General features: G+C 40.0%; 1 protein-coding gene across 3 annotated transcripts in view; it reads left to right on the top strand.

Moving 5' to 3' along the window:
• Positions 1-27,852, top strand: part of LOC149244781 (centromere protein O) — a 190,475-nt gene that overhangs the window by 127,905 nt on the left and 34,718 nt on the right. For all 3 annotated transcript variants that reach the window (XM_089374994.1, XM_089374992.1, XM_089374993.1), the window contains exon 11: positions 11,558-11,655. In XM_089374994.1, the coding sequence (XP_089231120.1) occupies positions 11,558-11,655 (98 nt within the window). The remainder of the gene's footprint in view (positions 1-11,557; positions 11,656-27,852) is intronic.

Here is a 27,852-nt window from a genome sequence, read left to right as displayed (position 1 = left end):
AAATGCCACGATGACCTGTTTGAGATGGAATTCTAGAGCTTGCAAAAACCCTAACTTCCTCAGATCATATCTCCGAAAATATAGCGAGACAAGATCTGAAATTCAGATCTGAGGTTCAGAAATATTTCGGCTCAAATGGGTTTTTTTAGCTTCTGAAACTTCGTAGAGAAAAAGTTATAGCGAAAATGGCATGATGACCTGTTTGGAGAAACGAAACCCTAGAATCCAAACCTCTGATACCAAATGTTATGAAACTAGCTCACAAAAGGATAGAAAAGATAGATCAACGACTTCAAAATCTACCTCTTCGAAAGGGCAACCTCCTTTTGCATTAAACAAATGAACAATTCTTGGATGATACAAATGACAAGACCTCCTTTCTATATATAGGAGTCTAAGGGGTCCCAATACAATTAGAGCCTACATAACAATAATATTGTAGGGGCACAACAATAACAATAGTGGGCTTCTATGGGTCATAATAATAACAACATGGGGACTATATGGGCATAATAATACAATAAGGGGGTTGCACTAATAACAATAAGGGGATACACTAGTAGTGTAGGGATCTAACAAATGATCTAGAGGGTGTACTATCATAATGGCATGAATTTCCATGGTGGCAGGGCTTTGTGGGCAATATCATCTTGTTGTACAACATATTGATGTAAGAATGGATAGCAGGGCCTGACTAGCTGAGCAACAGTGTTTACATGTATGCTGGTAGCTCTATGAGGACAGATCTTGAGAAAATTGATTGCAGGTTATCACGATGACCTGAGGCATCTTGGATTGTGCCATTATTTGGTAGTAGTACCCAATGGTTGTAGCATCGAGTGCAGCTTGATACGTTGATGACAATGGTTGTCCATTGATGACTATTCATTCATGAGCAATGACATTTAGTGGTAGCCAACAATTTTGCAGTGTGCTGTGACAATGATGTGCAGTTGAATAGTGACAACTTAATGTGTAGCTTTGTGCAGTCATCAGTTTGTGGGGACAATGATCAATGGCTACCAGGATTGGACATTTATTCTACATCTTTTGTACAACTATTCTACATTGATTCAGAGTACAGGGGATCCAGTTCGAAAATTGTGAAGCGTGGTCTTCTGGCTCGTTAGGGTGGCATGGTGGTGCATGGAAGGTTATTGGAGTCATCTTCAGGTTGTGGCCTAAGAACACTTGAGGGCGGTAGGGGTGGTGCTGAGGCAAGGGCATTATGGCGTCCATTCAGTCGTGGCTGACAAAACAACAGGGCAACGAAGCATCCTTTCCGACAACAACTTGTAAACGGAGTGTTGGGGCACTCATCAGGTTGTGGCCTGATCTACAAGGCACTGGGGCGTCCTTCTGGTTGCAATATGATATTAGGGTCTAGTAGCGTCCTACAAGTTGTAACTTGTGAATTAGGGGGTTGACGCCTCCCTCAGTTGTAGCTGAAATCTTGATGTAATCAATTTTCTTTTCACAAGGAGAAGACAATTACTAGAGAAGTGTTCGATGTTTTTTGACCCAGAGGGGGTTTTCCACCTAAAAATTTGTGTCCTCTGTTTATCTTTCTGCATTGTTGTATGGTGTTGTCTACTGTTGATTATTGTTTATGATCATCTGAAGAAGAACAATAATAATAATTGAAGATTACCAAATGCTCTGGAAAAGATTAAAAAGTGCTAATTGCTAAGAAATACTTATTCACGCCCTTCTCAATATTTCCAACAATTGGAATCAGAGCTTGGTTACTTCAGTAGCGACTGAACCGTTGGAAGGCAGTTTTTAGAGCATAGAGATGAGAAAGTAAAAAAAGGAGGTTGCAAGGATTTCAATGGAAGGTACAGGTACAACAAAATCTGAAGAAAGTGAGTATTGTGTACCAACCCTTGATTTTGATGCAGATAATTATTGGATATGGGAATCCAGGATGGAAGTACATTTGCAGGGACATGGAGTATGGGAATCAATTGTTCTTGGAGACACATCTACGAACGAAGCTTGAAGGTACAATTCAAAGGCCATGAATGTAATTTTGAATGTTTTGCCAAATTATGTAAAAACAAAAGTTGGTTAATGTTGAATAGCTAAAGCTCTTTGGGAAAAGCTTCATAATCTTTATTCAACAATGCAATCAGGTCAAGATGTTATTGAAAATTCAGATCCTTCTGATTATGATGAAGTAATTGGTGAAATGAGTAAGATAGAGTTTCAAAATCAAGTGATCAAGGTGATAAAGGAACTCAAAAGTCAAAAGGAAAAGACAAGACTTTTGGAAGCAAAATTGAAGACAACAAAAGAATTCATCAAGGAAAATGAAGAGTTTGAGAAGATGATTAGCAATCTTAGAATTCAATTGGAAGAAGTCAAGAATGCAGAGACACAAGGTCTCAAGAGAGAAGTCCAACAGAAGCAACAAGAACTCGACACAACCTTTGCAGAGATTAGCATGCTCAAACAACAGATGCAGGAAGCAGAAATGGGAAAGAAAGTCATGGCAAGCCAATTAAAGGAATTAGAAACATCCTCAGCAGAAATATGCAGGCTCAGGATTGAAAATGAGAAGCAGAAGGAACAGATACAAGTTCTCAACAGAGAAGTAGAGAAGACCACTCTTGTCAAGCTACAAGTTGAGGAGGCAAAAAAAAAGAAGAGAGATCTTGAAAAGATGGTTTCAAGAAGATCTTGCTCAAAAGCAAGAAGAACTTGATGCAACGCTTGATGAGATCAACAAACTCAAGGGATCACAAAAAGAACACTCACAAGATAAAACAAATGAAGAAGCAAAAATGAAGGCAATTAAAGTTGGTAAAGCTCCAGGTGATGAAGGTACAAGCTCCACATCTTCGCAGGATGATCCTAAGAAGGAAGCTGATCAAAGTGAAAAGCCAAAGAAGAATGTTGCAAATCCAAAAAACAATACCAAAGCAGTCAAGAACAAAGGACAACAACGGACTACAACACTGCCTTCAAAGAAGAATGAAAATCTTCTAGGTATGTTCGTTTATTTAATGGTAGGAAATAGGGACCTAGTGCACAAGGATTAAGGAGGTTCCAGTGCACAAAGATGAAGGAGCAGGATCAGGGGATTTGCAGGCAAGTCAACGCTATTCAACTGGGGAACAATTGCGTGCTAGAGGGCCCTCCAAAGAAGAATGAAAATCTTCTAGGTATGTTCGTTTATTTAGTGGTAGGAAATAGGGATCTCGTGCACAAGGATTAAGGGGGTTCCAATGCACAAAGATGAAGGAGCAGGATCAGGGGATTTGCAGGCAAGTCAACGCTATTCAACAGGGGAACAATTGCGTGCTAGAGGGCCGAGATCAAATAGTGATCAAGGCAGGCCGAGATAAAAAACAATCAATAAAATACCATTCAAGAAAGTAGGTTTTTCCTTTTGGGTTTCCTAGGTAAACAAGCATGTCAATTTTTTGATGTGTTTTTTAATCTCTCAATTATTTTTTGTTGCTTATAATTTGTTAAAAAACTTTGTATCTTGGTGAAAGTAAATTAGCCCTCAATAAAAGGGTCAAAATATAAAATAATGAGACTTGAAATGCTATAACAATAAGAATTTAACTTTTCAATTACTTTATATAATATATAGACATTTTATCATTATCATCATCATCATTATTATTATTTTAAACCATAAATAATATGTAAATTGTGGACATTGAAATAATTTTGTTAATGTGAGCATTGAGATATTTTATTTATAGATTACATTGTCCACATTAAAGCTTTCTTTTCTATTAATATATTTTTAAGTACATTTGAATATTACTTAATTTTACATATTACATTGTCCACATTAAAACTTTCTTTTCTATTAATATATTTTTAAGTACATTTGAATATTACTTAATTTTATATATTGAAATATTTATTTATTATGCACATAGAATTTTTTAATTACTATTAATATTTTTTAAATATCGCGTATTAATTTTATATTAAGAATTGAATTAATTCCACATCTTCGTCTTATTATTGTTTTAAGGAGGGAATTGAATCCTTTTACTTTGAATTAATTCTCTTTGCGGATTGAAATATTTTATTTCAGTTGATATATATATATATATATATATATATGCTTATGTTTTTCTAAAGTTGATATTAAAATAAATTAGTTAACATGGATATTAAAATAGTTTATTAATGTATCAATTTGAAATGTGAATATATATATGCTTTTTCTAAAGTTGATCTTAAAATAAATTAGTTAACATGGATTTAAAATAGTGTATTAATGCATCCAATTGAAATGTGAAAATATTAGATAATATAAACTTTATTTGTTTTTTGTTTTAATTACTTTAAAATAATTTTAAAAGTTGACATATAATTATCTTATTTCATATTGAAATGGAAATATTTAATTTATAACTAAGAGTGAGAAATAGTTTTACCATATCTACATGCCATAAAACCCTAACTTGTAACATTTTTCTTTTAGTTTGTTAGGGCTGGTGGAAATCATACTTGAACATTTGAACTCTAACCTCTAAATCTTGCCAATAAATCTTCCCTTTTGGGGATAACATCAACCACAAAATAATAGGAGAGGGGCCGTTAAGGTGACAATGGTAGGTAATTTCTTTGCTGCCATAAGATGTAGATTGCCTAGTGAGACTTTGCACTATGTTGCTAGCTTTTATGGTAGTAGTCGCATGCATCATCGTTCATCATGATTTTTCTCAAAACCTCGTGGTTTGCTTCCTCTTTGATGACGCTACTCATCAATGCCATCTGGTTTGGAAGCTTCTTTGAAGGCATGCTCTCCTTGAATGTGCTCCTAGGATCCTCCACATGCTCTTGAGCATCCCTTAATGTCTGCTCAAAGTATGTAGGTCTCTTGACAAGACTGGAATGAGCGGTTGACTCCTCCCTGCTTGAAGGTTGACTACTTGAATTGGAAGCCTCTACATGTTGCTCTACCTTTAGAGCCTCTTTCTCCTTGTCCAGTGTCATTGTTGGTGGCAACTCATGAGATTTCCTAGATCCAAATTCTGCTCGAACCTAACATCCTTGCTCACAATTGTCTCCCTCTGCACTTGTATGAAGATTTTGTAAGCCTTTGAGGTCTCGCTGTAACCAACAAATATGCCTTTTGTGCTAAAGGTTCTAACATAGTTCTCTTCTTTACAGGAATATGAATATATATTGGACAACTAAAGATGCACAAGTTCCCTCTCTTTGGCTTCACCCCTGTGTATGCCTCTTCAGGAGTCTTGTCTCCTAGTATCTTGTGAGGACTCCTATTTTACACATACATTGATGTGTGACATGCTTTTGCCCAAAGAAACCTAGGCAACTGCTATTCATGTAGCATAGCCTTAAAAAACCAATGAGAGATCAATTCTATCTTCTCAATCCTGTTCTCCTAAGGGTTTAATGGGAATGTCATCTCCCTCTTGATCTTTGCCTCCTTACAGAAGTTCTTGGAGTCATTGGAGGTCTAGTATCCCCCATTACTTGTCCTCAAGGCCTTGATCTTCTTGCTTGTCTGGTTCTCCACTTGGGCCTTGAACTCTTGGAACCGGTTAAATACCTAATCTTTTATCTTCATGATGAAGATCAAGGTTTTCCTTTACTAGTCGTCAATGGATGTGTCATTTATGTGCTCCTTGTATTGATTGCATTGACATCCATCAACATACAACTGCATGAATGAGATCCAATATTCTCTTGGAACTACTCTTGCTACTCATAAAAGAAGCCTTTGATTTTGCCAAGTGCACACCCTCTGGACAAACCCATTTTGTTGAATGCTGAACTCTAAAAGACCAATGTCAATCTTCCTCAAAACGACAATGCTCTATAGTGCAGGTGTCGCAACCTCTTGTCTCATAGTTCACACAGGTTAACATTGTTATCTACCAATTCCCAAACAAGTTTTCCATTCAACTTATCTATGTTGCTCTCTTTAACCCCGATGGCCACTGTCGTGTCTAGGCTAGAATCCTTTGGACGAATGAGCATCTGCCCATTCCTAAATATGACCTCATATCCTTTGTTCTTAATCACTGAGATTGAGAGCACGATTTTCTTTAGTTGTGGTACAAATAGCATGCCCTTGGCTTGTAACACCCTTCTTGACTCTTGTTGGAACTTAATGGTTCTGACACCCTTTATTGCATAATTGGTATCATTACCTTGTTGAAGTTTTTGTAGCTTCGGAACGTATTCTACTAAAACTTGGTGTCATAGCATATAGAAGATATTTGATTGCCTCTTTACGTGCTTGCTTGGTGGAGTAAGTGACATCATGATTTTTCTTTTTTTCCTAAGGTTAATTTAGGAAAAGTACAATAATTAATCTAGTTAATTATTGTGGACTATTAAACCAATGTTCTAGGGATATATAGTAAAATTATATATGTGACTTAAAACATAATCTCAATCATTGATCTCATGTGAGCCTTGGGATTTAATCCTAGCCATTGATCACTTAGGAGATTAGGGTTAGGGATCTTGGCTTAATGAAATTTTAAGATAAGCCTAAGGGAGAGGTGAAGACACACAATTGGAGGAGGCAACTTCTCTGGAGTTAGAGGCTTGACTAGATTGAAGAGAAGTGAGGATAAGTACAATAGGGATTTTCGGGAGAAATTCGAGGAGGCCGAGTTCAGGAAAAAGGGTGCCAAATTGTGGGGGAGGCTGAATTATGGCTGATTTCTCTAATGCGTAGGGGCCGTACGAGACAGGGAAAAAGGGAGGCTGATTTGCTGGTAAGGCAGGTTCATTCTCAATGGCTGATTTGCTCAGGTGGTTGCATTTCCGAAGTTTGAATTCTTTGAGGCTGATTTTCCCAGTGGGGTTGAGTTTCCAGGGGCCCAACAACTGTATGTTTTCTATGTATTCTCTATGGATCTAACCAAATTTCTCCCAAGAAATTTAATGAAGGAAGATTGTGTTGGGTGTAAATTTGCCATTATAGTGTGATTGATCTCTTCATTTTTTATCTGCTGCATTTTTAAGTTAATATACTAGTGTATTTATTTTTCAGCAAATTCAGAAATGTTTGACATAAATATTTTCTGTATTTTTTATAAATTGTTGAAGTAAAATAAATTAGATCTGGTATCAAAAGAATTAGCATACCAAGCTCCATAGATAAATCTGAGTCACTCTTCATCTGACTGGTAAATAACCCTTCTGCCTCTATCATATGATGTGATGCACCATTATCAAAGTACCAAGCACTTATTGTGATGGTGCTGGCAGATAGACAAGAGACAAATGAGAAGTTCTCGAAATTTCACTGCAAACTCATCAAGCTGGGCCTCTACAGATGCTGCTGTCTACTATGACTTCCCCTTCCCCTTCTTCTTAAGACACTATGATGCATAATGTCCATTCTTGTGGCAGATGAAGCACTTGAGCTTGCTCAATTCCTTTCTTGGATCAGAGGTTGCCCCCTCACTGTTTCCCTTTCAACCCTTCCCTTTGCCCTTCTTGGCCATATTGACTAGGGCCATGTTCTCTCTCCATCTCCCTGCTTGTTAGCCTTAGACTGCTCGCGAATCTATTCCTACATCTAACTTCTATTAGAACCATCTCTGACTCTTGAGAGACTATCTCTGGACACTAGTTCTGAGCAGCATCCTGATGAAGTAAGCTGGCTATTAACACTCCAGTTTGTAAAGAGGCAAATCTGGGGGGTTAACAGTTCCATGTGGTGGGATGTGGTACACCATCAATTCTTGGCTAAAGGTACGTTGTTGATTAAAGATGTTTAGTCTGCAGATTCCATAGCTCAATTTGATGTTTATCCTAGTATTTATAGCATGATAGAAGAGGTTATGATGTCCATTGTATATAGGTTTCCACCTTTTTCTTTAGTATTATAGGAATATAGCAGTTAAACCATGAAGTGAAGAGATTAGATAATGAGCAATGGATTCAACTATCAATGTGTAAGCAATAAAATAACTAAATTATGAGATCTAGAAATAAGCAAGTTCTAAGTCCCATGTTAGTGAAATAACGACTAGAACATTTAATAAAAGCATGAGTGAATTTAATGACAATTATATCAACTAAAATATAGAATCATTAGCAAGCAGCAAGGGGAAGAGAGTGATACCTGTACTCACCCGTAATCAAAAGAGCTACTGATACAATTCTTAAGAGTGAAAATGTAATGTGTGTTTATGTAGTACTTTGTCAAAGAGCTTCTTCTGTGGCTCAGGAATGTGGCCAAGGAGGAATTGCTAGTTGTGATTCTAGCTTGTCATAGTGGGTAATACCATACAAGTGAATCAAGAGTCATAGTACCAGGAAAGTGAATTAAAGTTACTAAGTTCACCTGATTTTTATGAACATAAATATGTATAAAAGATATATAAATAATAATGATAATGATAATTTTTACAATATAATCAATAATTATGATAGCAAGTGTCCCAAAGGACATGACTCTGAATGTGAACTCCTGCATAGGTATATATACAGGACCCCAATTGTACTCTCATCAGCATATTTTTTTGACTATCAATTACTTATATACCAGTGTTGATAATATCGATATCGGGAAAATATCGGCGAGGGTCCAGAAAATATCTTATCGGCAATATCGGCGAAAATATCGGCAAAATATCGGCAAGCATAAAAATGCATAATATATTCATTTTTTAAAGATTTTTAAACATATAAAGCAATAACAACATGAAATAAACACATTGGCACATAAATATGAAGAAAACACTGATATATATGATGTCAAATAGAAATGATACATCAAAGGCGATACCAAATCCTGCTGATCCCTAATAATTGTCCATTCAAGGACTCAAATGTGGAGAACCAATACAAAATAACATCACATATATAAAAGCATCTCATCATCATGAGTTATATGTAGCATAACAAATAAAACTAGCAGCTATCTATCTGAAATCACTGCCCTCTCCCCTTTTTACGAGAAAACATGATGGGTTGTTTGTCAGGCATGCCCCTAGTAGTAGGAGGCCCTGACCCTGCCTCTGCACCTAATGTCAAATAATGAGTGCTAGGTATGGGGCTATGCTCTCCTATATCTATAGCAGATGGTGTTGATGCTGATGCTCCCGCAGTGTTGCAGGTTGCAGCTTATCTAATCAAATTAAAATATAATTACTTCTCAAAGTTCATAGTTCACTTTAAAAAAATAAATAGAATCAAAATTTACTATTTAGAAATTAGAATGTGATATGCTTGGTCTTGATTCTTGAATATTCAATGTTCATTGTTCATGTACAACTTACAAGCACATAAGAAAATAACTAAAGTCTAATCCTATTGATTTCCTCTGCCCCTCTTGCCAGAAAATGCCATAGCTTTCCCTTTCCCTCTAGATGTAGATGCTGGTGCTGGTGCTGGTACTGGTGGAGTTGGTAGTGGAGTTTGCTATGCTCTAGAAGCTGAAGAACTAGAAGTAGGAGCTATAGGAGGTAGACCACGCCCTCTACTGGTGGCAGGGGCAGCCCGGGCAGGTGGTGTCACCTGGAAACATTACAATCTCCCAATCCTGAAATCCTAAAAAACTGATAAGTCTGTTGCATTTTGAATGAAATCTAAAATTCTACTTTCTCCATATGAAATCCAATGAGGCCGGAAACACTCTCAAACATCCTGAGTCATTTCATGGTAATGTTAGAAATTTAAGTAAAATGATGAAAATGAAGATTAAGGAGAATGTCACTTTTACTTTAAGAATTTAAAATTATCATGAACAACATATCAATACTAGGGCCTAGAACGCTCAAACCCTCCTTGGCAACAACCACATAGCTCTCCCCTTCCTTCTCCAGCAATCAGAAATGAAAATGATATGAAAAAAAACCAAAATCAGATTTTTATAGGCCATGTAGAAATTTTTTACAATCACCGGGCAATATTTTCGATCGCCGCGCGATATTTTCCGAAATATCGACGATATTTCGGAAATCGCGCGATAATTTCAAAAGCCGAAAAATATCGCGATATTTTGTCGGCGATATATCGGCTCACCGAAAATATCGCGATATTTCTGAATATCGCCGATATCTCGGCGATATTATCAACACTGTTATATACTATTCATGTATTGTCGACATGGATTTCTTTATATTCCAGATTTTTTGAATATTTTGTGTTCTAACGAACTTTGTTCATATCACTGATGTAAAAATTTACCAATCAAAACAATATTTTGAACAAGTGGTTGGAGAAGATAAATACAGCAAAGAAGATATGGTTAAAAACACCAACATAATTTTCACATTGAATATTCTGGAAATCCCATATAACTTACACCACAATTGCCGTATATCACATTGAAAAATATTTTGCCTGCAGATTACTAGTCTTGATTCATCAATCTTCACCCATTGAAACCTCAAACCATTTGATCTTTGCACTCTTGGAACCTTGACGCTCTACTTCTATCTGCCACAAATACATAGAAATTTCTAACAATATAAGTCCCCCCAAAAGCAGGCTTCCTTCAAAAAGAAAAAAATCAGAAAGCAGGAAAAAATTAAAACTGAACAAGGAGAGATGGAGCATCAGTGTTTTTCTGGAAAAAGCAAAAAACGAAAAGCAAGCAAGACTGACTATCTATTATGCAGATAAAAACAGTCTTGTTGAACTTGCTTTTTTACAGAGATCAAGAATATGTAATAATGTCTTACTCGCAGGTCCTAGGTCTCAAGATACTGGAAAAAGGCAAATTGCTAAGACTAGCAGTTTCCTCTGAGTCTGGTGAAAATGACTCTGGAATAGGCACTGATCAATGTCAGATGCACCTGTGATGGAACCAGCAAAAGAGAATCTGGCTGGATCTCAATGCTCTCGTAGTGCAAACACAAGTGGGGTGTCTTTGCCTATCCTTCAAACATGTTTCCCCTTTCTTGCATCTGCTCATCCTGAAAATCTGGTGGAATGCTGTTGTCTTCTCTGCAACATTTTCTGGAAAATTTCTGTTTATAAAACCAACATCAGTTTTCATGTTGGGATATAGTTGATGCAAAGATAGGTGCTCCAAGGGGTTTTGACTTCCCATTGTTTTAAAGAAATGCATTTAATTTACATTGTATTGTACATGATTATGTATAAATTCATATTCTATATAATAGATATAGGAGAAATCTGTGAAAAGTAGGAACACATTTTACTGTGATCAAATTTGTATAATATTATTTTTTGGAGAATGTTTCTTATATTACCAGAAGAAAAATTCTTGCCTTCTGTAATATTATTAATTTTAATCTGTTTCAAAACTCATACAACATTATATGACCACCAAATGTTATCATTAAAGAAATGCGTTTAATTCTCATTCTATTGTACATGATTAAAGTATAAATTCATATTTTGTCTACTAAATATAGGAGAAATATGATAAAAGTAGGTACATATTTTTCTGTGATCAAATTTGTATGCTACTATGTTTTGGAGAATGCTTCTTACATAAGCAGACGAAAAATTCATGCCTTGTGTAATATTGTTAATGTTAATCTATTTCAGAAGTAATACAACTTTATTTGCTGTTTTGAGATGATCACATGTTTTTGGAATTATCATTTCCTTGCAGGTTCGTCTTCTCAAAAAGTTATATGGTAACCAGATTGGAGAACTTTATCATAGCCTACCTTTTGATATGATTGAATTTGTGATGGAGGAATTCAACTGGTAAGTTTTCGATGATTTCTCAGTTTGTTTTGTTTTACCTACTTTTGTACATTGTTTGAACCCATACATGTCGCTTTACAAAGTAATATAGTACATGAGTTTGCAGGTTTTTAGTATCAATTCTTGACCCTATTTGTCCAACTTTAAATTTCTTTGTATGAATCATGCTGTTTATGATTCTTATTTATTGCTAGCAATTCGTGCAGAAATTTCTATGTTTGAGAAAGCTGTGCACAAACTGGGTTAGTGCTAGTTAAGATTGTCACCCCTAGAAGCTTCCATAATTAAAATTTGGTCATTTATATAACTGACATGGTACACATGGCAGTCTTGTTTCATGGCAATTGTCCTCAACTTATGTACATTCTATTAAGCCTGCACTCCTTGGTGTAAATTTTGAATACCAGCCAGATTCTTTTTCTTGTTAAAAGAAAAAGAAAAGAAAATTTATCTGTAAAAGAAAATTTATGATATTGGAACAGGTTTCCTGCCCATCATATTGTGGTCCTAGTTCAAAGCACCCATTGAGTGCTCTAGGGGCCTTGTTGACAAGTCAAAAGTTCAAGGTCATGATGTACTAGTGCTTGGAGGGCTCATGTATCAAGAAAGAAAAATAATAAATGTAAATTGTATTGTCTAGAAGCCTCCATGTGATGAGTTGGCCAACCTTCTTCAAGTCAGCCCAAGGTGGCCCAAATTCATCCTCAAGCAAAGCATATATAAAGGAACTCACTCTCCTCATTTGGTGACACATCCAACAAGTAATAGATCTCTGAGCCAGCGAGAGAATTAGAGGAGATCTGATCCAGTGAAGAAGGGAAGGAGTAGTGAATTTCTATGGAAGCCAGCGAAAGAAGAAAGGAAGCAAATTCAGTATCTGCCTGCTCACCTGTGCAAGGTTTCGAAGGAGAAACTAGGGTTTCCTCAGTCTTGCTGTGCAAAGATATTCTTTAAGGTTCTGGCTGGCTCATCACTTGGGGTTTGGTCATGGTCAAGGTCAAGGTCCTGGAAGTCTTTATTGAAATTCTATAAGAGATTCTCGTGGGTTTTCCTCTCTAGGAGAGGTTCTGGCCCTGGATAGCAGCCTACATTTGGTGTTCTTGTGTTTGTGTTGTGATCTTCGTATTGTCATTTGTCTTGATGATAAAACAGAACTAAATAATAATTATAATGTCACAAGAAAATGTCGTGGATTCAGGAGAAATCAAATTTACAATAACCCTAACTACTATGCCCTAGATTTCTCAACATGGTATTAGAGCTAGGGATTTGAATTGAGGGCAGAAAGAAGATCAGATTGGCGTTACATCATCTCAAGGAAATCATCTACCATAGACCGAATTTATAGAGGCAAATATATCAATGTTTTGGGCAGCCCTAATTGCAGAAGTTAGGCCGTAAGCATTGTAAGGCTAAAAAGAGCACTTTGAGGACATTTCAGCCCTATTCAAGGAAACCTAATGGCTAATCTAATAGCCCTCTCCAGACCGCACTCATTGGCAAGCAGATCAAAGCTTTTCCGACACCATTATCTAGCACTAATCTCCGCATCAAGGCCGCAAACTGTGAAAATTGGTAAATAGGGCCAAACTCCACGTGGGTCATATTATTAAGGGCAGCTGATATTTTTATTGGATCCCTCTGATCGTGAGGTGTAGGATTGATCTAAAGATCATCCGATTCTGATAAGTATTCATGGAGATATGAATTTATTTGTGTTATGGGACATTTCGTCAAGGTCAGCCAGCAACCAAATAAATTTCTCATGTGCTCAACGTTTTAGTATAAATAGAGGTTCCTTGAAAGTCATTTGGACACACTCACTTGGGATCTCTTCCTCTGTACTTGTCTTTGGGTTTTGGTGGGAGGAGAGATCCTAAGGGATAACGCTGGCCTAATGGAGATCTAGAGGGAGTGCCCTAGGCTCTATGCTGCCCTAATGAAGAAGTCCTAGGCGCAGGAGGAAAGGGAGATCTAACAAGTAGTGAAGGAGGCCTAACAGCAAACCCTAACACAGTCCTATCATGCCCTAATCTATACGCTGTTCTGGAAGGGTTTGAGACAGCCCTTAGACGCAGCAAAAGGGATACCCTAACGGAAATAAGGAGGCTCCCATTTGCTGCCCTCACCTGCCCTTATACGCTGTCCAAAGGAACCCCTATACGCTGCTCTAATCCACTGTCATAAGGAGGCCTTAAGTATGCCCTAGCCGCAGATCTAAGGTAGGGTTACAACTGAGTTAAATGTGCCCTAGCCACAGATCTAAATGCAGACTTAGCCGCAAATGAAGGAGAGCTCTAGCAGCCGTTAAGGGAGAGGTCTGACCGCAGAAAGGAGGCCTAAATCCGCAGTAAAGAGAGGCCAGATCCACAGCAAATGAGGAGACCTATACACAGCTAGGAGAGGAGGCCTAATCTACAGTCAAGAGGAGCTCCTATACGTTATCAAAGGGAAGTCCTAATCTGCCATCAAGCATAGCCAAGATCTGCAACTGAAATCTAAGTGTGCTATAGGTGACAGCATGGAAATGTGTGCTGTAGGTGTTACAGTGGGACAACAGTATAGCTGTACATGATTGATACATGGACAACAAGGTACGACATGTCTAAATAGGACATCTGCAAGCATGATGACAATGGGACAACAATGAAGCTTGGTGGAGCAAGCAAATAGGACAGCTGCAAGCATGATGACAATGGGGCAACAATGAAGCTTGGTGGAGCAAGCAAATAGGACAGCTGCAAGCATGATGACACATGGGACAGTTGCAAGCATGATTAAGCATGGACAACAAGAAGCATGGTGAAGCATGGACAACAACAACATGGTAAAGTATGGACAACAACAAGCATAGTGATGCAAGTACATTGGGACAGCAGTATAGTACTTGGTGCAGAAAGTACACAAAGCAGCAATGGTGCAGCAATCACATGTCTAAATAGGACATCTGCAAGCATGATGACAATGGGACAACAATGAAGCTTGGTGGAGCAAGCAAATAGGACAGCTGCAAGCATGATGACAATGGGGCAACAATGAAGCTTGGTGGAGCAAGCAAATAGGACAGCTGCAAGCATGATGACACATGGGACAGTTGCAAGCATGATTAAGCATGGACAACAAGAAGCATGGTGAAGCATGGACAACAACAACATGGTAAAGTATGGACAACAACAAGCATAGTGCTGCAAGTACATTGGGACAGCAGTATAGTACTTGGTGCAGAAAGTACACAAAGCAGCAATGGTGCAGCAATCACATGGGTGACAACATAGTGCAGTAGTGGAACAAGGTACAACAGTGCCAAACACGGGGACAGTAGTGCAACATGGTGCAGTATGATGACGAGATGCAACATAATGATAGGTGAAGGAGTCACCTTGGAGAATCAGTTGAAGCAGCTTGTCTTCAACTGATCTCATGTATCATCTTCTTAGGGATGATCTATGCTCTTATCTAGACAAGTCAAAGTGTTGAATTTTGTTGTAAATGTACTATCTCTCTCTCTCTATTTCTCTGCTGAACTATTGAACGATATATAAGAAGAATTGATCAAGGATTTCCCCACATTGGGGTTTGTCCCTGGCTAGCGCTACATCTTGTGTCCTCTTGTCTTGGCTTGTCTTCTGCGATTTATGTTTATGTTCTATCTGCAATTTACTTTAATGTTGATGTGATTGCTAATCTGGAAAAGATATTGAGCTCACTGTGAAAATTGAATTACATTGCTCTAAGCATAGAACATACCTAAAGTTAACATGGCATCAGAGCTGAGGTGAAGACAATGCCCAAGCAAGAGTTAAAGACAATCACCGAAGATAGTTGGGAAAGGACAAAAGGATCAATGGATTCCTCATCCCTCTTCAAATTCACCAAGGGTGAAATCGAAGCAAGAGAACATTATTAGAATGGCGTAGCGGAATCTTATGATGGCCTACCTAAAAAATCACTTCACTGGGAAGTCCGGATCTAAGGGTGGAAGGAAAGGCAAATGACTTGTTCGACCATTATGCGAAGGAGTGTCCGAATGGCAGGGACACATCACTTGATGATGATAACAATCATTCTAGGGACATCTTCAATGATTAGAGGAATGACAGGTAATGTAGGTCATCAAGGATACGACCGACTCTTCAGAGAAAGCAAGGAACCCTAGGTATGAAGAATCAAATGTTGTTTTTGATAAGATAAAGAAGCATTATCTTGTATTGGCCCTCTCCTTCAGATTCTTTGGGAATCTGGCTTATTGATTGTAGTGCTTCAAGGCACCTCATTGGATAGAATGGTGCTCTCTCGGATTTGAGAAGAGATGGAAACATCCGTGGGATTATACTCGAAGTCGATGCCACCTATCCTGGAAAGGGTGTAGGGAATGTTACCCCTCAATTGAAGGTGGGTAACTTGATTCATTTACATAATCTCTTTTATGTACCTGATCGCAAGAAGAACCTGGTGTCCATTTCGGTAATGGAAGTCAAAGGTTTCAGGGTGGCATTCATCGATGGAAAGGTACATGTTTGAAAATAGAATTTTCAAATATGCTTTTACTTATGGGTTCAGGGTTGGCAATTTGTATCAAGTTGTAGGAAGTCCATTGGGGACCATGTCAGTTGACACATAACACCGAAGGTCTGTGAGTTAGATTATGACAGGGATGCCTGAATTCAAAAGGAGCATGAAGGTACATGTCTGAGATGTACCGAAGGGAAAATCTTACAAGGAGACCATTCCCCTCATGTAGTTGGTCCACAGGTTTGGAACAACCCGAGGGGTTTGAGATTCATGATCGGGAATCTCACGTGCGCAGGTGGAAGAAAGCCCTCTATGTCTTGAAGCAAAAAACCCCGGGTTTGATATGAGAGGATTGATAGCGGTCAGATGAAGCTGAGATTCACTAAGAGTGAAGCCGATCCAAACCATTGTTTAAAGGTTGTGAATGATAGACCTCTCATACTGGCACCTTCTGAGGACGACCTATTTCTGATAGGTGCAGACCCTCTCACTTGTAGAAGTAAGAGGGAGTTGGATTCCGGATGTGGAATGGTAAACTGCAAGCCAGTGACTACCGCGAGGATCTTAACTTTCAAAAGTTATATGGTGGTGATGCTGGACCAGATTTGGGAAGTGCCTCTGAGTTTCATAAACTCATTTGCATTGATGTTCTTGGTGAACTTCCGTCTAGATATATGTCTTGCAGTTAGCATGGTGAGCTCATATTTGGTTGAGCCTCACTGGGTTGGTGCCAAGAATCTTCTGAGATATCTTCGGGGCACAATCTCTCATGGACTGAAATACACTGCCGGAAATATGAAGCTGCATGATTATTCAAACGCTGACTGGGCAGATAGTGTGGAGGATCATTATGGCACTTCTCAGTGCTGGTTCTCTTTGGGTTTTGCTTCGATATCATGGATGGGCATGAAGCAGAAGTCGGTTGCTATAAGCACCGCCGAGACCAAACACATAACTACGAGTATGATCTCGTATAAAGATGCCTGGTTGTGGAAACTCATCAGTGAGCTGTTTGTACACATGATGAATACCACCGTGATCCTCTGCGACAACTAGGGGGGGATTCAATTGTTGAGGAATCCCGTATTCGATGATTGCTCCAGCAGATAGACATCAGATAATACCTTATTTGGGATATGGTACGTCGATGAGTGAGGAGGCTCCATCGCGTTGAGACTGATGTACAGGTCGCAGACATTTTGTCAAACCCCGGGGAAAGGTCAAATCTGTGACTCTCCCGAAGGACTTGGAGTCACTGAGAGACCACCTTATAAGGGTCCTGCATGTTGCATGCATTGAGCTCTGGGAGCTCTAGGGGGCTCGGGGTACTTACTGGAGCAACACATGACCATAAGGCGACTCACCCTCCCCTAATGGTGCGTTGTGTTCAGGGTGAATGGCTCAGCCTTCCCCTATGATACCCTGAGGCGACTTAGGGACAGGATGATTAGTTCTCCTATCGAGGCATCCTACCCATGCAGTCTGGGACTCATGGGAAGTACCTCTCATCTGATCAATGAGCAGGGAAATGGGGTTAGGGACCATAGTAGTACTATTGATGAATGCATTGTTGTATCTATCGTACTCCTTATGCTAGGATGACCTCCATTGATTCGGGATTAGTATGAGTGGTTTGAGACACTTTCTTGTGATATTGATCTGGGATTAATAAAACTGACTTCGGGTCAGTAAGAGTAATATGACACACTCCTTTCATATGGGACTGACTTTGGGTCAGTAGAGAATGGTATGAGACATTCTCGATCAATTCTTCTTCTTCATGGTTCAGCAGAGCAGAGCAGAGCAGTGCAGGGCACTGATGGCAGAGATAGTACAGTCAAACATATGGATCAACAGATGGAGTTCTCCCTAGTTGAGATGGAGTATTAAAATTGGCAACTAGGGCCAAACTCCATGTGGGTCATCTTGTTAATCGCAACTGATATTTTTCTTGGATCCCTCTCATCGAGAGGTAGGTGTAGGATTGATCTAAAGATCATCCGATTCTGATAAGTATTCATGGAGATATGAATTTATTTGTGTTATGGGACAATTCATCAAGGTCGGCCAACAACCAAATAAACCCCTCGTGTGCTCAATGTTTTAGTATAAATAGAGGTGCCTTGAAAGTCATTTGGACACGCTCACTTGGGATCTCTTCCTCTCTACTTGTCTTTGGGATTTGGTGGGAGGAGAGATCCTAAGGGATAACAATGCCCTAATGGAGATCTAGAGAGAGTGCCCTAGGCTTTACATTGCCCTAATGAAGAAGTCCTAGACGCAGGAGGAAAGGGAGATCTAACAAGCAGTGAAGGAGGCCTAATAATAGACCCTAATGCAGTCCTTTCATTTCCTAATCTATACGTTGTTATGGAAGGGTTTGAGATAACCCTTAGACACAACAAAAGGGATAACCTAACAACAATAAGGAGGCTCCCATTCGCTTCCCTAACCTGCCCTTATACGCTGTCCAAAGGAGCCCTTATACGCTGCCCTAATCCACTGTCATAAGGAGGCCTTAAGTATGCTCTAGCCGCAGATCTAAGGTATGGTTACAACTGAGTTAAATGTGCCCTAGCCACAGATCTAAAGGGAGACTTAGCCGCAGATGAAGGAGAGCTCTAGCACCGTTAAGGGAGAGATCTGCCCGCAAAAAGGAGGCCTAAATCCGCAGTAAAGAGAGGCCAGATCCACAACAAGTGAGGAGACCTATACACAGCTAGGAGAGGAGGCCTAATCTACAGTCAAGAGGAGCTCCTATACGTTATCAAAGGGAAGTCCTAATTTGCTGTCAAGCATAACCAAGATCTGCAGCTGAAATCTAAGTGTGTTGTTGGTGACAACATGGAGATGTGTGCCATAGGTGTTATAGTGGGACAACAATATAGTTGTACATGATCAATACATGTACAACAAGGTACAACATGTCTAAATAGGACAACGGCAAGCATGATGACAATGGGACAACAATGAAGCTTGGTGGAGCAAGCAAACAGGGCAGCTGCAAGCATGATGACAATGGGACAACAATGAAGCTTGGTGGAGCAACCAAATAGGACAGCTGCAAGCATGATGACAATGGGACAACAATGAAGCTTGGTGGAGCAAGCAAATAGGACAATTGCAAGCATGATGACACATGGGACAACTGCAAGCACGATGAAGCATGGAAAACAACAAGCATGGTGAAGCATGGTAAAGCATGGACAACAACAAGCATAGTGTTGCAAGTACATTGGGACACAAAGCAGTAATGGTGCAGCAAGTACATAAAGTAGCAATGGTGCAACAAGCACATGGGTGATAGCATAGTGCAACAATGGCATAAGGTACAATAGTGCCAAACACGGGGACAATAGTGTAGCATGGTGCAACACGGTGAGGTGCAACATGATGACGAGATGCAACACAATGATAGGGGAAGGAGTCACCTTGAAGAATCAATTGAAGCAACTTGTCTTCAACTGATCTCATGTATCATCTTCTTAGAGATGATCTATGCTCTTATCTAGACAAGTCAAAGTGTTGACTTTTGTTGTAAATGTACTATCTCTATCTCTCTCTATCTCTCCGCTGAACTATTGAAGAACATATAAGAAGAATTGATCAAGGGATTTCCCACATTGGAGTTTGTCCTTGACTAGCGCCACATCTTGTGTCCTCTTGTCTGGGCTTGTCTTCTGCAATTTATGCTTATGTTCTATCTACAGTTTACTTTAATGTTGATGTGATTGCTAATCTAGAAAAGATATTGAGCCAACTATGAAAATTGAATTAAATTGCTCTAAGCATAGAACATACCTAAAGTTAACACAAACCTACTTTAGCAAAGCGAAGGCATAAGGAGCATAATTGTGAAGGGTTAAAGGATTTATCTAGTAGCATGAGAGGTTGCACCTCTTGACATTGGATCGAAGTTTAAAAAGGAGACCACCAGGTCTGCATCTTTCATCCAAATCACCGAATTTTTGAAGCAACTTCACAACTTTGGTATGTACATTATAGTCATTGAATTTAACAAAGTTTTGTGAAGGGACTGTTCTAGTTTTGCAAGGCATCTAAGGCCTTCCTATTAGCAATCATATCAACACTAGGAGGGAGATAATTCTTCTGTACTGTTGAAATTCCACAACCTTGGGTCTAGGTTATGTTGAAGAATCTAGAGAAGTTAGAGTTAATGAGATTCTTCTTGCATGATAACTATTTGTGAGTTATTTTACTTCTTAGCACAATCTTCACTTGTTATTATTATTAGAGAGTGTCTTCTCAGTTCCTCAAATAGCTACCAAAAACAAAGAGACAAGAACACACGATGTTGGCAGAAAATGTTGGCTTTCTACCATGGTCAAAACCTCTCCCTCTTAGAGAGGAAGACCTGCACAAAATTCTTCTTATAAAGGTTCCAATTGATGAATACAAAGACCATGACCCTTGACCTATTATGCCACTCCAAGGCCAAGCCATCAATCCTCTTCTTGCTGCTCAGATAACACTAAGGCCATTACTGCAATACCGAGATCTTCATTACTGATGCAACACTATTGCTGCACCTTCACTGAGATCATAACCGTGTGATTGTGTCTCCATTAAGATTGAGACCATATCTATGCTAAGATCATGACTGCACCTTTGAGACAGAGTGTGTTACTATGAAACCTTCTCATCATAATTCTGCCGAGACTATAAATTCATCTAGAGAGTAGGCCGAGAGAGTGTCACTTCATGATCCTCCTCTTTTCAAATCTGTCGAGACGGTAACTAGAGAGTAGGTCGAGAGAGTGTCACTTCATGATCCTCCTCTTTCCAAATATGCTAAGACTGTAGCGCTGCTTCTGTGATCCCTAAGATAGGGAGGAGGCTAAGATTATATTCTTACAACAGTGAGGAGACTGAGATTATATTCCTTAAGACAGTGAGGAGACCGAGAACATTCATCTTGATAGTACGCATCCGAAGAACAAAGATTTAAGAGATTTGCGAGATCTTGAGATTGTGATTACTCACTGTAATCACCATCGAAACTTCAAAGACATCCGAGATTTTGTTTACCAGTAATGAGAATACTTTCCACGCCTATATATAGTAGTTAGTCTTATATATAAGCCGACATAAGTGAGGGAATGACATGACTTACTTTTGAGCTGACATCGCTGTTATTTATCTTGTTTGGAGGTCGATTTCATCAAGAGTGATGATGCTTGTCTTTGGAGGGCATTTAGACTTTTCTATAGACTTGAATACAATACACATGTGCTCAAGAAGGGCTCTTTATTCATGACTTTGACTTTTTGACCTTTAAATATAAATCCTACGACTCTCAATGGGAGCCATCTATAAAATAAACCTCTTGCTCATGAAACCCATGCAACAAGGCATAATAACAAATTCATTTTCTTGTTTACAAATATCATAATTACAATGTCATGAAGACCAAACCTAGTTACACTTTCTTCAACAAGTTAGAGTCTTAAAAATCACTGATGCTACCAAACCAATAATCTCAACCATAAACTACTTTGCACAGCGGAAACATAAAGCAGTAAATCACATGCACAAATATACACAATTTTTAACAAATTGTACAATATGTACAACCCAAATCTTCATTATATTAAAACAAATCTGAATAATACAACAATCTATGGTATACAAGATACAATGACAAATGTTGCTGCAGCTTCTATGTCGTATCTTGTCCTGTCGGTCCTTCGTTCACGTACTGCTCACTAGCTGCCCCTTAGTCCATCAAAGGACAACACATCGAGACTCTATGAGGGCTGCCACCTAACACTGTTGCACGCCACTTCTGTAGCATGTACACAGGGTGATCAATTTTCTTTGTAGGCTGGCCACTTCTCGAGCTCCAAACTGCCAGGCTAGCAGTCACCTTTGTCCGCCAAGATATTGCACTCTGGCACCAAACTTTACCCAATCTTCAACTCCTCTTCATCACTTCAAGATAGCTTGTCTAGGGCTTCTTTGGGCTATCAACACGTTGCCCTCCACCAGACCAATGATGCCCAATCCTTCGCTGCGAAATCTGCTCCTAATTCAAGTCTTCACAGCACCCAAGTCAACTGCAATACATAGCTTCCACAGGCTGCAATACTCTGATCCAAATCTGGTCAATATCCTTGACCCAACACAATTTCAACTGTTGCAACAAGTCTGCTTTGTTGCTGTCATCACAACGACTGGTTAGGGCACTAAACAATGCTGTAACAACCCTCAACCAATCATCAAAACAACCCTTAAACTCTGCTACATTACTTCACAGGACAACTCCTTGATTATGCTATTGATTTGGGCATATATAAGACCTCAAACACTCCTACGCAACCCTTCACTGTAGTGTTATGGCCTGCGGGCCTAACACAGTCTTCTTGTAGCTTCCAGGCAGCATAATCCTGGTTCCTTGTCCCTCCAACGATGCCCCAATAGACCTGTTCCTCGGCTCCCCTAACTCGACGCTCCTACAAGATGAAACAACTCCCACGCAGTCACAAATGGATGCCCAAACAGTCATTTAACAACTCGTTGGTCTGATTCTTTTCCTACGTCCAAAAAGTGGTAATCCTCCATACTTTCACGTTCGGATATCTCCTATCAGCGGCCCAATCTAAGGAAGGTATGCTGAGTTTCTTATGCTCTCTTTCTGCCTTGCGTTGCACAAGATGGATGAGAAAATGACAACAACTCACCCCTCTATTTATACACAAATGAGGGGCTCCATGAATTGATGCAGAGACATTTCTCTTGGGAGAATTCACTTCAAGCCTACATGACTTGAATGTCCATTAATTAATTGTCAACTTAAAAAATTCATATCTTCGTTTCTAGAGCTCTGATTTGAGTGATCTTTGGAGCATTGGAATCGACATGCCAAGCTCTATCACCACAAATTTTCTCAAGATCAAATTTGTTGATTTGGGGTAGCATCAGATGTGATCTAGCCACGAAAATTGGTGGAGAGGCTAAGGCACATGAGATCTCCAATACCCATAAAGGGTTTGGGCAGATTCTAAACAGTTTGGGAAATATTAAAATAATTAATATTTTTAATGGAGTCCCTAAGTCTAAACTTAGGGAAATTAAAATATTAATGTGAATTAATATAAAACTGTGTTAGAATGGCCCAAAAGTCATGGATCAAGCTAGATCTAATCTTAGTCGTTGATTAGGGACTTAATCTTGGCCGTTGATTTCTCAACGAGAAAAGTATAAGAGGAGGCTTGAGGGTCACTTGGAGAACACACCAAGAGATCAAGATTTCGACTTTCGGGGGTTGGGTTTGTTGAGAAAGTTGAGAGAGTGATCAGAGTTGCAACTGAGAGTCAGTGAATACAGAAGTAGAGAGGTAGAGATAACACTGGGAGGATCAATGCAATAGCTGGAGAGAGGAATGCAGAAGCAGCCAAGGGCTCACATAAAGGCAGCTAGGAGCTACACAGTGCCCCAGAGGGCTAGTGTGGGTGATGCAGAGGGCCAGAGGATTAATGCAGTGCCTCTAGAGGCTGACAGAGGCCAAGCCAGAGTGACATTGGGCTAACACTGGGCCAGAGAGAGGCTGACGCAATCCATAGACGCTGACACTGGGGTTTCGTGGGGCAGATTGGAGCTGCCAGAGTGTTTATCCAGGGTTTCTGCCAGAATATTTGCTTTCGAGTAGAGAGGTACTACTGCCGACATTTTTCTCTGTTGGGTGAGCCGGATTTGGCACCCAGATTGTATTCTGAAACTGCTTAATAAATCAAACCCTCAGATAGCTGCACCTGTTTTCCCACATTGAGTTTTTCTGGGGACATTAGCCCAAAAACAACGGTGACACTTGTGTGCTTGTTTGTGTTTCCTTCAGTTGATGATCTGTAATGTGTTGAGCATGCACTTGTATTTATTTCCAGTATTTACATGGTAAATAACTTGTCAATTAACAGAACAAATAGGAAGTAATAAATCAGAAAGTACGTGAAGGGTTTCTAAGGGGTTAGACTTAGAAATTCCAACAAAATTCATCATGGTTTTGGCCCAAATCCCGATGGGTGCAAAACCCCATGCTTGGGTTCCAAGCCCATAAGGGACCCTTGTGGCGCTTTGCCCTCCAAACCCTGAGTGGTAGGGCTTGGAGTACCTCCCAAGCTACCCTCCATTGCGACACAAATCAACACACTCCTTCTTAGCGAGGGAGGTACTTCTAAGACTAGGAAGTAACTCCTCATCATCATCATTACTCCTAACAATCTCCCTTGGTGCTCACAATCGCAACAATCCTTGTACGGTGAACTACACCCTTCTCGGAAGTGTCACTCTCACTGTTGGAAGCACCCTGCTTCTTCTTCTTATCCTGTAACGTCTTCCACTCTCTCCATGATTCCTTCTTGGCAGTTGTAGGAGCACCCTTTCTCCCCACTGACCACGTGCTCTTCTTGGACTACAGAGTCTCCCTCTGAATCTGCAAGCTCCCTCTCGAACTAGACTCCCTCTGAGTCTCTGGAACTTGGACCTTCTTGGGAAGGTGTACCTTCTTCTTAGGAACCTGTACCTTCTCCTCTGAAGCCTGCACCTGCACCTGCTTCTCTGGAACCCGTACTTGCTCCACTTGCTTCTTCCCATGACCCACAAGCTTGCCTGTTAACCTGTAGAGACCATGCTCTCTAACTTTGAGTACAATCCCATTGGACTTAGAGCATATGGGCCTGAGTCTTGCCTTCCCATCTTGGAACAAGACCTCAAACCCCTTCCTCTCGATCATTGAGACGAAAATCACGCTATATCTGAGACCTGGTACAAACAGTACATCATGGACCCGCATCACACGTCCTGTCTCCGTTTTGAATGGCACAACACCCGATCCTTGAATGTCCAACTGACTCTTGTCACCCAACACCATGTGCAACTTTGAGTTCCCTTCAACTAGAGTCTCAAAAATCTCATGTGACGAAATAATAGCAAATTCCTCCTCTTGGAATCTCCTGGTGAGATCATCTATCTCAGCTGAAGTGGGAATACTGGCGGCTTGCTTTCCTTTCCTCTTATTGTCATCTCCCTTCTTCTTCATCGGACATCTTGACGAATAATTACCCATATCGCCACAGTTGAAACACTTGACTTTACTCAAGTCCTTCTGCTTGTCTTTCATTCACGCTGCAAGTGCCACGTCATCATCGAGAGACTTCTTCTTTGGATGAAGATCCTCATCTTGCAACTCTTCTTGAATGAAGTCATCCCACAACCTATCCCAGTCTGGCATCTTCTCCCTGGCAACGATCCCTTTGATGAAGGGCTTCCATTCCTCAGTGAACCCTTTCAAAGCAATCCTTTCCATATCTCCATCTAAGAGAGTCACACCGATGGCAACAAGCTCATCTTTGACTTGAGACAATTTTGTTAGATAAGAGGTCACGCTTTCACCCTTTATCATCTTGGTGGACTTCAACTTATCCTCCAATACCAGTACTCTATTCTCGTTCTCATTTTAGAACAAATACTAAAGAGCCATCCACATCTCATGTGCATTGTTCTTCTCGGACAAATGAGGTATTAGGGCATCCTTCACACCTTCTAAGATGATCAATCTCACCCTCACATCTAAATCTTCATATATTTCCAGCTCCTTAGGGTCGGTTGGCTTCTTGATCTCTTTCTTGGTGAAATCCCAGATCTTGTTGACCTGCAAGACCATCTTGATCGTCTCCTTCCAAGGAGTATAGTTGGACAATCCCTCCAACCTGTCCTCATATCAGAGACCTGTCTCCAACTTCGACATTGTAGTGAGCTCTTCACTTACAATGTGACTAACTCCCTCTCACGCTATACTTCGCTGTGCACAACTCTGATTCACTGACTTCCAAAGTAGCTCAGACACCCTCTGATACCATGTTGAGTTTCCATGACCTTGGGTCTAGGTTAGAGTCTTAAAAATCACTGATGCTACCAAACCAAGAATCTCAACCATAAACTACTTTGCACAACGAAATTATAAAGCAATAAATCAGACATGCACAAATATACACAATTTTTAAGAAATTGCACAATATGTACAACCCCAATCATCGTTATATTAAACCAAATCTGAATAATACAACAGTCTATGGTATACAAGATACAATGACAAATATCGCGGCAACTTCTATGTTGTATCTTGTCCTGCGGGTCCTTCGCTCCCGTACTGCTCACTAGTTGCCTCGTAGTCCAAAGGACAACACATCAAAATTCTAGGAGGGCTGCCATCTAATACTGCTGCAGGCCACTTCTGTAGCATGTACACGGGCTGATCAATCTTCTCTCTAGGCTGGCCACTTCCCGAGTTCCAAATTGCTAGGCTAGTAGTCACCTTTGTCCATCAAGGCATTGCACTTCGACACCAAACTTCACCCAATCTTCAGCTTCGCTTCGTCACTTCAAGATAGCTTGTCTAGGGCTTCTTTGGGCTATCAACATGCTGCCCTCCACCAGACCAATGATGCCCAATTCTTCACTGCGAAATCTGCTCCTAATTGAAGTCTTCACGACACCCAAGTCAACTCCAATACATGGCTTCCACAGGCTGCAATACTCTGATCCAAATCTGGTCAATATCCTGGATCCAACACAAGTTCAACTGATGCAACAAGTCTGCTTTGCTGCTGTCATTGTTGTGGCTGGTTAGGGCACCAAACAATGCTATAACAACCCTCAACCAGTCATCAAAACAACCCTTAAACTCTGTGACATTACCTCACATGACAACTCCTTGATTATGTTGTTGATTTGGGCATATATAAGCCCTCAAACACCCCTACTCAACCCTTGACTATAGTGTTATCGCCTGCGACCTTGTTGGAAATACTAAGAGGGGGGGTTGGGTGAATCAGTATTTCTTTTTAATTGTTCTTGTTATTACCAAAACATATATATATATATATATATATATATATATAACTGGTTACAATTAGTTTCCAAGCTCCAACTTGGACTTCAGTGAGGCTCCAACCTCTACAGCACCAACTCTGTCTTGCAATGGTTCTGCACTTAGGAGCACCAACTCCCAAGTATTTCAATCCTGTTCAGTTCTGAGGCTCCAACCTCTTGGGCTCCAACTCAATCCTGGTATAAACTGTTTTGCTGCAGTTCTTTGTTCTGCTAAGCTTCTCCTTCAATCCTGTTCTCCTGCCTTTGCTGCCTCAGCTGCCTCTCACACAGATTGCCCACGACAACAACACATCTCCCCTTGTCTTTTTTGTTTTTATGTATTCCTAATGCCCTCTAACTGTTCGTTTTCATCTTCCACGCTTGCTTCAGCTTCCTCTGTATTGGCTTGACCTTTGGCTTCCCTCTTCTCCATTGATTTGGCTTTTCGATTTCCTCTGCGCTGGCTTTCCATTTAGCTTCTTGGCTTTTCGGTCATTGTGTGTTAAAACTGTAACACTACCTCTTTTTTTCAATGATAACAGGCATCCACAAAGGCTATTTTGTTTAACGGACATGCCACGTCCTAATCGCAATCGCAATCGGCATTAGTTCAACCTCCTGAACTATCGGGAGCATTCCTTAGTGTATTTCTGCCTCCAAATGCCGCGCAAGCCAAATATTCAATTACACAGGAAATAGGAGCAAAAACAGACAAAAAGGCTAAAGGGCGGACTTCAAGAATCAATACACCCGCATCTATACTGTATCGGGTCCGTAGTATAATCACAATCGGTGCTC

The sequence above is a fragment of the Pinus tabuliformis genome, chromosome 8 (genome assembly GCF_031772625.1).
Source record: "Pinus tabuliformis cultivar Carrire ecotype Pingquan chromosome 8, CPIR1, whole genome shotgun sequence".
Lineage (NCBI taxonomy): Eukaryota > Viridiplantae > Streptophyta > Pinopsida > Pinales > Pinaceae > Pinus > Pinus tabuliformis.
The sequence above is the reverse complement of the archived record's forward strand: the minus strand, read 5'-3'. Positions and strand labels throughout refer to the sequence as shown.